This window comes from Cheilinus undulatus, linkage group 12 (genome assembly GCF_018320785.1).
Source record: "Cheilinus undulatus linkage group 12, ASM1832078v1, whole genome shotgun sequence".
In the NCBI taxonomy this organism is placed as follows: domain Eukaryota; kingdom Metazoa; phylum Chordata; class Actinopteri; order Labriformes; family Labridae; genus Cheilinus; species Cheilinus undulatus.
This window is the reverse complement of record NC_054876.1, coordinates 21021879-21032899: the sequence shown is the minus strand read 5'-3', so window position 1 is coordinate 21032899 and position 11021 is coordinate 21021879. Positions and strand designations below refer to the sequence as shown.

The 11021-nt window shown below is 38.7% G+C and overlaps 1 protein-coding gene across 1 annotated transcript; it reads left to right on the top strand.

The window, feature by feature from the left end:
* Positions 1 to 2196: 2196 nt before the first annotated feature.
* LOC121518719 (ribonucleoside-diphosphate reductase large subunit-like) lies at positions 2197 to 8359 on the top strand. The gene is made up of 19 exons (XM_041801237.1): positions 2197 to 2342; positions 3083 to 3171; positions 3278 to 3455; positions 3773 to 3873; positions 3979 to 4038; positions 4122 to 4161; positions 4266 to 4428; positions 4536 to 4677; positions 4767 to 4850; positions 5112 to 5273; positions 5379 to 5458; positions 5550 to 5751; positions 5868 to 6017; positions 6111 to 6332; positions 6420 to 6496; positions 6608 to 6743; positions 6832 to 6927; positions 7572 to 7760; positions 7850 to 8359. Exons 1-19 carry the CDS (start codon positions 2324 to 2326, stop codon positions 8039 to 8041), a joined length of 2382 nt encoding a protein of 793 aa, XP_041657171.1. The 5' UTR covers positions 2197 to 2323; the 3' UTR covers positions 8042 to 8359.
* Positions 8360 to 11021: the final 2662 nt, after the last annotated feature.

Sequence of the window (11021 nt, the reverse complement as noted above, 5' to 3'; positions counted from 1 at the left end):
CCGACGTCTCATCCGGTCTAGGCTTGCCTTCCTCATTTTCAAAATAATGTTCGGAAATAGAGATGCTGTGAGTTCCTGTTTCTTATAGTTTATCGTTTGCTAGACTTTCCTATGAAAGGGATTAACATTATTTCCACTGGGGCACTTTTTAACAACTTTGTAAACATTGTTATACATATCAAACTTAAAACGTAGATGCTGCATCCACATTTGATAACAAGACCTGGCTACAAATGTCAAGTTTTATGCAAAAAGAGTTAATGTACCAACATGTTTTAAATAACTTGACTGGTTGATATTATGGTCTGTAAACACTACACAACTAAGCAGTCTAAAATTATTGTAACTGAGTAGTGCTTTTGGGTACCTGAACTTTTTTTATGAATGCATTTTGCAATCAGTACTTCTACTAAAGTAAGTTTTAACCAGAGAAAATGTACTTTCATTTGAGTACAATACTTTTGTGATTTTTCCACTTTTGTTGACAACACAATAGCACATAGAGAATGATTCAGGAAAATCTTGAGTGTTGATATCTCAGGGTTAAACATCTTGAAGTGGATTTTTACTCCCAAGTGTGATTTTAGCTCTGTTCTGAGTGAAGTGGTCTTCAGTGTTGGAGTTATTTGACAGTGCTGATCTACCAGTGTCAGGTGAACTGTGTAAGCAATTTATCTACACTCTGGGGGTGTATGCAGATTTTCTATCAAGACCTCAGGCATAGTGTTTAGGTGTGTTTTATATGTGTTCAGTAGTGTTTGGATGTTGTCTGTTGTATAGGGATGCCTGCTGGGGTTTGTTGTTCATTTTGTCTGGTGGATGCTGTTGTTGTTTTTGATGTAAGACAAATGTGTACCATGGGGTAAGTCAGTGTTTCCAAACATTTTTCCTTGGAGCCCCTTCACTACATGTACTTAAGAAAAATGGATTACTATGCTGATACTGATTTACAAAAAAAAAAAAAAAACTGAAAAAATAGTAAAGCACATGATTATTTCTTGATTAATATGCCAAATTATAGTTATTTACTTGCATTCCTGAACAGAAAAAATGAGTTTTAGTGGTTAAATGTTATGCTTGATTCATTTCTGACTTCTCAGAGAAGCCCAGTGAGCCGGCTCAAATTTGGGTGAATTCAGTTTGAAATTCTTCATTCCTGTTCAAAATGGTAAAACGTGGAGAGCTCACTGAAAATGAAAGAGTCCGCATTAAAGCACTTCATGATGCTGGATGGTCTTTGAGACAAATATGACAGGGGGTCTAATAAATTTGTTAAGCACTGTAGAGTTCCCACCCGTGACTTTAGGTGCCAGAGGAGACCCAACTTGCCACAGATTTTAAGAGTTAAATTTAACTTTATAGGAGTCTAATTAACACTAATTAGTACTAATTAATACTAATTATTTTTCTGTGTATTCTAGTTTATTCTTAAGGTGTACCTTTCTGTGAACAACCAGATTGGAGATCTATTCTCTTGTTGTTCTTGCCAACAAGGAAAAATCATATTTTGCTGTACATTTCTTCAGTAGCCACTCATAGATATCTTTAAATTGATTGATTTTTCATTAAGTGTTGTCCTCCATTTCTTTGTATCATAGATTGTGTTTTGTTTTGTGAAACATGAAAAAACAAACTTTTACCACACAAAATTAATACAACTTCGCGCATTGTTTCCTGTAGTTTTTTTGCATGTCATAATGATTTGACTTTAGTATTTAATTATTCTTTTGTTTTTAGTTTTCCATTGTGATAGAAGGGTGATAATACGTTGCAAATGTCCTCCTTAGTTGCTTAAACACATTAATTGAAGACAACAGATGGTGATGTTAAGTCAACTTATTACTTTTATTGCAGAGCTTTTACGTTTATTTCATTATTTATCAACGGAGTCGTTATATCCACTGTCCACTGGGTTAAACCTTGTTTAGGATTTGCTTGGTGTTTGGCGAGATCATGTACATAAACAATCTTGCCGGTGAAATCATAAATAGGTTATTACTTCTTGTCAAACCTGTTGTTTGAAACATCCCGCCTGATTTCACCCGGAAGCTACGACATAATGTTGTAAAAAGACTGTTCTGGAATTCTGATTGGTCAAGAAATCTGCATTAGCCACCTCTGATTGGCTAAACCGCTGACACAATGCAGTGTAAGTGGCTTGTGGCTTGTTGGCGCCCTCAGTTTGAGATTGAATAGCGTCTCATGGTGTTTTACTTGGCTGTAACAGCTTTATATCACAATCACTTAGTCGTTTAAAGCGGCCAGCTGAGACAATAACATCACCGACTTCTGAACTGAGGAAACCAACCGCTTTGTTGCCAAAATGCATGTGGTTAAGCGAGGTAAGCTGCTTACTTATTACTGTTGCTATAAAATAATCTTAGGTAGATGTCGGATAATGCCGCAAGGAAATAACGCAGTAGCTAGAAAAAATGAATATTTTTTTGTAGAGCGATAAATGTTAATAGAAGAATAGAGAAGAAATAAACTCCTATCTCAGTTTCTTACATGTTTAATAATGTGTTATATGTGGCTTTGTTTGATGTGTTTCCGTTGAGTCCTCTAACAAAGACTTCACTTACGAAAGGACAAAAGAAAGCAGTTTATCTTTCTTTTGTGACAGCTTTGTTGCTTATTTTGTCTTATTGTTTATTCATCTGCAAGGTGATATATGAATAGTTTTTAGAAACGAGCAACAACCGAGACTCTAAGGTTTCTTCTTTTAACCTGTTTTCCCAAAACCTTTTCCCCGTACAAATTATAGGCACTTCTTAATAAATAGAAATAATGCTTAAAAATGTGGGAAAAAAGAGGGTTAGAACAGCCATGAATGAGCCCCGTATGTTAGTGGCGCGAAGTAGTAAGGTGCCATTCCTTTTGTCATCATAATAACGAGTTAGACAGGTGTTTAGCGCGCGAGTTAATTAATAAGGAGCAAAACCAGTCAGCAGTGATGGCCCTGTTTGCCGTGGTTTATCACAGCAGATACACAGCATTTTTTTTTTTTTACTATTCTGAAAATCTGTTTCAAATATTAACCAAATTAGTTTCAGTTTTTTATTTCATGTCTTTTTAATTCCAGACGGACGCCAGGAGGGAGTTACTTTTGACAAGATCACATCTCGGATCCAGAAGCTTTGCTATGGACTTAACAGTGAATTTGTGGATCCTGTAAGTTAAAATCTATGATAATATAACAAAACAATCTGTTTATTAAAAAAAAAAAGAAACTTTAAGTAATTTAATTACACTGGCCATGTGTTGTGTGTTTCCTCAGGCTCAGATCACAATGAAGGTGATTCAGGGTCTGTACAATGGAGTCACCACTGTGGAGCTGGACACCCTGGCTGCAGAGACTGCTGCAACCCTCACCACTAAACATCCGGACTATGCAATCCTGGCTGCCCGTATTGCTGTGTCCAACCTGCACAAAGAGACTAAGAAAGTGTTCAGTGGTGAGTATATTACATTTGAGGTAACATTTGAAAATCAGCTGCTTAATTTCATTGTTGTTTTGTATCTTTCTTGTAAGTAGCAAATGTATTTATTGACATGAGTTTACACCATTCAATCACTTTATTCAGCTCATATCACAGCAAAGTGCACATGTTAGTGAATTTACCATAGCCTTAAAATGCTTCATATTATTTCATTACATTATTTATTGATAGCTTCTTGGACGCTGATGTTACCAGAGCTGTAAATACTTTGGCATTGTTAAAGAGGTCCAGACTGTGTCACTAATAGTTTTATTCACTGCTTACTTCTGTAGATGTGATGGAAGACCTGTACAACTATGTGAACCCATTGAATAAGCGTCACTCTCCCATGATCTCCAAGCAGTTGCTCGACATTGTTCATGAAAACAAAGCTGTAAGTCATATTTAATGAGATTTTTTGTCAACTTTTTCATATTGGGTAAATTTTGTAATTTTTAGAATTTTTCCAAAATGTATACATTTCTTCTCCTTTCTACAGCGCCTCAACTCAGCCATCATCTTTGATAGAGACTTCACTTACAATTTCTTTGGCTTTAAGGTACTGTTTTTATTACAATCAAATTTTAAAATCTCATGCAGATATCTTCATTATAAATCTAATCTGTCTCTTTACTGTTACAGACTCTGGAGAGATCATATTTGTTGAAGATTAATGGCAAAGGTGAGAGTTGATTTTCTCCTCTGTGGATGCATAGACTTAATAGTGTCATTTGTAACTTGCATGTACTTAATTAATTAATTTCTAATTACCTTAATTAACTCTAGTTGCTGAGAGGCCCCAGCACATGCTGATGAGAGTGGCAGTTGGAATTCATGAAAGAGACATCGATGCAGCCATCGAGACATACAACTTACTGTCAGAGAAGTGGTTCACCCATGCTTCCCCTACTCTGTTCAACGCTGGCACCAACAGGCCACAGCTATCCAGGTGAATATGCAGGATCTATCAGGCTTTTAGTTAGAGTTAACAAGTACAATCAAGCCACTATTAAACCTCTGGTTTCCTAGTCTAATCTGTTGTTGTCTCTTTTGCAGTTGTTTCTTGCTGTCCATGAAGGACGACAGCATTGACGGTATTTACGACACACTGAAGCAGTGTGCTCTCGTTTCCAAATCAGCAGGAGGAATTGGTTTGGCTGTTAGCTGCATCAGATCAACAGGAAGCTATATTGCTGGGGTGAGAAAAAGCAGCATTGCAGGAATTCAAATCAAGCACATATACATTAGCTTCAATTAAATTATCTCATGTTGGTATATGTTTTTTAGACTAATGGCACTTCCAATGGACTGGTCCCTATGCTTCGGGTGTACAACAACACAGCACGTTACGTTGACCAGGGAGGCAACAAGGTAAGGAATTCATTTATTTATCATGACTGTTTGTCATGACTGAAACAGAGGCATTATAGTGATGATTGGGGAGAGTAGGGCTGTATGTTGCCAGTTGTCCCACTGTTTGAAATCAATATGAATATTTAGAGTGTAATAAAGGTGGTGTTTTGTTACGATGCTGTTGCAGAAATACTCTGAAGACTCAGTGTATTGGAGCTGATGATTTTGGCTCCTCATGTGGTAAAATGAATACCTTTTTCCTTGGTTGTCTTGTTTCAGAGACCTGGGGCCTTTGCTGTGTACCTGGAGCCATGGCATTTTGATGTGTTTGACTTCTTAGAGTTAAAGAAGAACACGGGTAAAGAGGAGCAGAGGGCTAGAGACCTGTTCTTTGCCATGTGGATCCCAGACCTCTTTATGAAAAGAGTGGAAAGCAATCAGGTGAATACCCAGGGAATTTCCTCTACTTTAAAAAAATATAAGATACACTCCAGAATGGGTATACGTAAATATTTACTTTGTATAATACCACTCTTGCTCTTGTAGGACTGGTCTCTGATGTGTCCCAGTGAGTGTCCCGGGTTAGAGGAGAGCTGGGGAGAGGAGTTTGAGGAGCTCTATACTCGGTAAAACCAGCATACCAAACAAAGTTCTTAAGAAAAAAACTACAATCTTTGTAACTCGCCTGTCTGACTTGTAAATTTTTTTCACCCTTAGATATGAGAAGGAGGGCAGGGCTAAGCGTGTGGTCAAGGCTCAACAGCTTTGGTACGCCATCATTGAGTCTCAGACAGAAACCGGTACACCGTACATGCTCTACAAGGACGCCTGCAACAGGAAGAGCAACCAGCAGAACCTGGGCACCATCAAATGCAGCAACCTGTGTACAGAGATCGTCGAGTACACAAGCAAAGACGAGGTGAGAGGCAGCAGATGTAGAGGTCATAGTGAAAACATTAGTTTGTTGTTTGTGTTGCGTAGTTTGCCAATATGTTATCTAAAGTTTGTTTTTGATGGGGTTTTTTTCTTCATAAGGTGGCTGTGTGTAACCTGGCATCCATCGCACTCAACATGTACGTCACTCAAGAAAGGACCTTTGATTTTAAAAAGCTTGCATCCGTCACCAAAGTCATCGTGAAAAACCTGAACAAGATTATTGACATCAACTACTACCCTGTCCCTGAGGTGTGCTCTCATGTGCAGTGTTGTCTCTGTCAAACGTGCAGCCTTGTCTAATGTGTGCTGTGTTAACAAACTGCTCCTCTGTTCTGATTACAGGCTGAAAGGTCTAACAGACGTCACAGGCCGATTGGAATCGGGGTGCAGGGTCTGGCTGATGCCTTCATCCTCATGCGCTATCCATTTGAAAGCCCTGAGGCCCAGCTGTTAAACATTCACATCTTTGAGACCATCTACTATGCTGCCCTGGAGGCCAGCTGTGAGCTAGCAGAAGAGCTCGGGCCTTATGAAACATATGCTGGCTCTCCTGTCAGCAAGGGAGTGAGTTCCTTTTACAATACCACAAATGCATCCTGGGTATACATATTTTGTTATGTGCTGCAGATTTTAACTTATTTTGTCTTCTAGAACCTTCAGTATGACATGTGGAATAAAACCCCGACAGATTTGTGGGATTGGAAAGCATTAAAGGAGAAAATTGGCAAGTAAGTCTTTCTGAATATATCCCTTGTTGATCTCTCTCGTCTTTTAATTACATAGTAGAGGGATTGTAGCACATCTATAATCCAGCTCCTTCCCTTTCTTTGTGTCCTCAGGCACGGTGTGAGGAACAGTCTGCTCCTTGCTCCCATGCCCACAGCCTCGACTGCCCAGATCCTGGGCAACAACGAGTCCATTGAGGCTTACACCAGCAACATCTACACCCGCAGGGTGCTCTCGGGAGAGTTTCAGGTCAGCACTCAGTGCATTCACTGTTTCCTCAAAGCGGTGGGTCTACAAAACTAGAGACTGATAGAGATTTGTTCTGCCTTCCCTGTAGATCGTGAATCCTCACCTGCTGAAGGACCTCACAGAGAGAGGACTGTGGAGTGATGAGATGAAGAACCAGCTGATAGCTCAGAACGGGTCAATCCAGGTAGAGGGTCACTAAGCATAATATTCACTGTGCTTTTGCATTACAAAAACTGGCAATACATTATTTAAGGGGTATGCATAAGACTGACGTAAAACTTTCACAATAATGACATGATCATTCACATAAAGGAGGCTTTATGAACGTTAATTAATGTTGTCATTGAGTGTCATTCAGTCAGTCTTGTCACCTTTTAATGCAAAGTTGACATTGTTTGATCACTTTTGGTTCTTTGTACAGTAAGGTAAGGCTGTAGTCAGCTGTCTTATCCTTGCATAAAGACTAGAAACAGTAGGAGAGAGTCAGGTAAGATCCAGTTTGTACTTATGTGGCTGCCCAGGAAAGGAAAAAAAACGCAACACAACCAGACAGAGGTCTGAGATTCACTGAAAACTTTGTCTTTATTTGGGATGTCCAGTGGTGTGTGTAGCGGGGGTATACTCTTAATTGATTGCATTAAAGGAGACATGATTGATTGAATGACATTTTATAACAACATTTATTAAGTCTCTTTTATGTGAGTGACAGGTGCCTTGTCATGATTGACAGTGTCATGTCAGTCTTATGCATACCCCTTTAAATAAAGTGTTGCCCAACAAAAACTATAATATGATTTACTTCCTCCTTATACATCTAATTGCTTCCAGGACATTGATGAGATCCCAGATGATCTGAAGCAGCTGTATAAAACAGTGTGGGAAATCTCCCAGAAGACTGTCCTGAAGATGGCAGCAGATCGTGGTGCTTACATCGACCAGAGCCAGTCTTTGAACATTCACATTGCTGAGCCAAACTACGGCAAACTAACCAGCATGCACTTCTATGGTTGGAAGCTGGTGAGTCATGACTGAAGGAACACATGCTTGATGCATGCTGCCTCATCAAATCTGTAAATGTCTCAGTGCTGGTTGTGTTTTCTCTGCAGGGCCTGAAAACTGGCATGTACTACTTGAGGACGAAACCTGCTGCCAACCCAATCCAGTTCACCCTAAACAAGGAGAAATTAAAGGACGCACAGACAACCAAGAGTGAAGAAGAGGAGACCAAAGAGCGTAACACTGCTGCTATGGTGTGTTCCTTGGCGAATAAAGATGAGTGCTTGATGTGTGGTTCTTAACTGCAGTGTTTCTCACTCTCAAGTACTTCCCTCTGTCCTTTTCTCTGTCCTATTTTGGAAACACTTGATTCTTTGTATTGTATATGAATTAATAAGGGTTTTACATATGCCGCTGTCTACAACTCACAAATCTTTGCCATTTGTACATTTTTACCATGAAGTGAGTTTTTATGCATTTTTGTATAGAATTATATTGGGCACAATGATTCGATGTCTGCCCTTTTTATCAATAGTTTTGTAATATGTGTGTCACAAAAATGAACTTAATGTTTGTATTTTTCATTTCTGGGATATTAAACTCCTACTATATGTTTAAAACATGGCTATCTTAAATTCTGTTTTAAACCCTAAATGGTTATATTTTCATGTTAATTTTAAACATGACTTAGATCTGCATTTTCATAATAAAATTCCCTTCAATTTAAGGTAAATAAGCCCCTACACCAGAGGTCAACTACATTTGTACAAGGCCAGCTCATATAACTGCAGACACTGCATTTTTGTCTAAACAATTGTATTTTCTTCTAAATGTACCTTATTGCTAGCCTTTAGCAGTGAACTCTGTCCTTTTTCACATGGTTAAATCCCTATACTGCAGCAAGCCACAAGGGGGCGACTGAGATATTTAAGGCACATATTTCATGTAGTTTGAAGTTAAAGGGGACATAGGCAAAAATCACTTGTCAGGCTTTTCTAACAAAAATATGTGCCCCTGGCCTGTCCACAATCCCCTCAAATACCAGAAAAAAATCCCTTCCCTTCCACCCTCTCTCTCCACCTTTCAGAAAATGTGTGCTAAAACTAGCCATTCTCAGATTTTCCCCTCATGACCTCATGTGGGGAGTTAGCGCCCACTCCCAGGTTTGGTTGGCCCTCCCTGCTTAGAAGAAAGTCCCGCCCTCCTCTCCTGATCTTCCTATCAGCTGCCAGCTGAGATGCTGGATAGCTGTGGGTTACTCTGCTGACTTTCTGGGACATTGATGGTTTGAATCCCAGTCGGGTCCTTAACTTTGGATGAAAGTGTCTGTAACATTGTAACATCAGGAGTGCCACATGCATTTCCTGAGAGGGGTGTGGTCAGGGGTGGAGTCAGACAGCTCATTACCATTTAAAGCCACAGAAACAGCTCATTCTGAGAAGGGCTGAAACAGAGGGCTCTTTAGACATGCAAAAATTCTTATTAGAGTGTTCTTTCAGCAACAAACTTCAGAGGCATGTTTTGGGGACCTCTGAGAACAATATAAACTTGTCTTAAAAGGGTAAAATATGTCCCCTTTAATATGCTGCATTCTTACTGGTGAAAAAAACATGAAGGAAAGATATTTTGTTGAAATTCTTAGGCAGTGAAAAATAAACTCATAAAATCTGCTTTAATCAAGAATGGACTTGTGAGTAAGTTTGTCATGCATCTTATAAAACTGATCAACCATTTAACCAATCTTCAATGAAAACAAGTTTCAATCTCACTCCTCTTTTTGGAGTTACCTAAATATCTTTAGGGATCATAAAGGGAAAGAAAGAAAAGATACCCTAAATACAGCAATGTATTTTTTTTCCTTAGCACTTTTTTTCAATTTAATTGAGCTTCTGGGGGCCAGATGGGGAGCTGTGGGGGCCTGATGTGGCCCCCAGGCCTCCAGTTAATTAGTGCCCTACACCATAAGAAGAAAAGAGCAAAATTAACTTTCTCTAACGGGATGGTAAGGCATGTTTGAGTTTCGAGGTGAGTCATGAACAAGGCTTTTGTGTTAAGGTTCAGTTAGCATGTTTTGATTATCTGTGAAGTTGGCAGATAAGAGGAGGCCCAAACAAAAATTTAAGAGGAAACGGTGATGGCATCAATGCAGCAACAAAGCGCTACATGCTAATGTGTTTTTCCACTGGAAGTATCTGCAAGCATTGCACCTTGAGACAGTTGATGCTGCAGGTGGTGAATTAATGAACTGGTATGTTCATCTACCTGACCTCATGGGAGCAGAACGTGTAAAGCAAGCTGAGACCTGTACTGTCACAGTGTAGCAGCGTGTCGCTCTGCTGTTAACAGAAAAGAAACAAAAAAGCAACACAGCCCCAGGCAACACGGTTAATTATTCAGCATGTTCATGAAAAACAGGCAAAGAGGAAGATGTTTTATAACATTTTATTGTGTTATAAAGTCTGAAACGTTTTAACACATTGGTTATTTGTAATATGAATATACACCAGAATGACTTACAGTCTGCTCCTGAATAATTACAGGTGAGTAAAGGGACCAAAAAAAAAAAAAAAAATCTGTTCACAAATATCCTTTTATTACTTCTCTTGGCCTAATAAACGACTGTTATAAGTCTTCACAGTAAATTTGTAGATCAGTTACTGAATAATTAAGAGAAAAGGCTACAAATTGCCAAAACATTAATTATTTTAATGATTAAGAAGAAGCCCCCTCTTCATCCTATGTTCTAGCAAACATGTCACTCAGGAAATGATGTGAGTTGAAGTAGCAGGAAAGCTACATGCTATAGTGTGACACCAAACTTACTCTAAATGAAAAGAAATGCATGAAATTTTCCTCACAGATGCAGAATTAATCTTAAAGTAAAAGTCATTTATGAACTTTTTAAAAAAGGAAAACATTTATTTGCTAGTGAGAAGATAGAGCTCGAAGCTAAAGCTAGCAAGAAGTTAGCTTAGCCTAATGATGCTGGAAACAAAGGAGTAAGATAGCCTAGCTTTTAGGCTACCCAATCCTACTAGCACTTCTAAAGATCATGTATTTATTGTTTGGTATTTTCAAATGGTGACAAAAACAAACTTTATAGATGATTTGTTTGCTGTTTTATGGACAGGCTAGTGAAAGGGCTACATAATTTATATAACAGAGGAACTTTACTTAAAGCTTTAATTAACCTGTAAACAAATAATCTCAGCATATCTGCTCGATTGGGTTTCTGCCTGTGTCAGTCCTACCAAACCACTGTGAAAGGAACCTCACATTTTA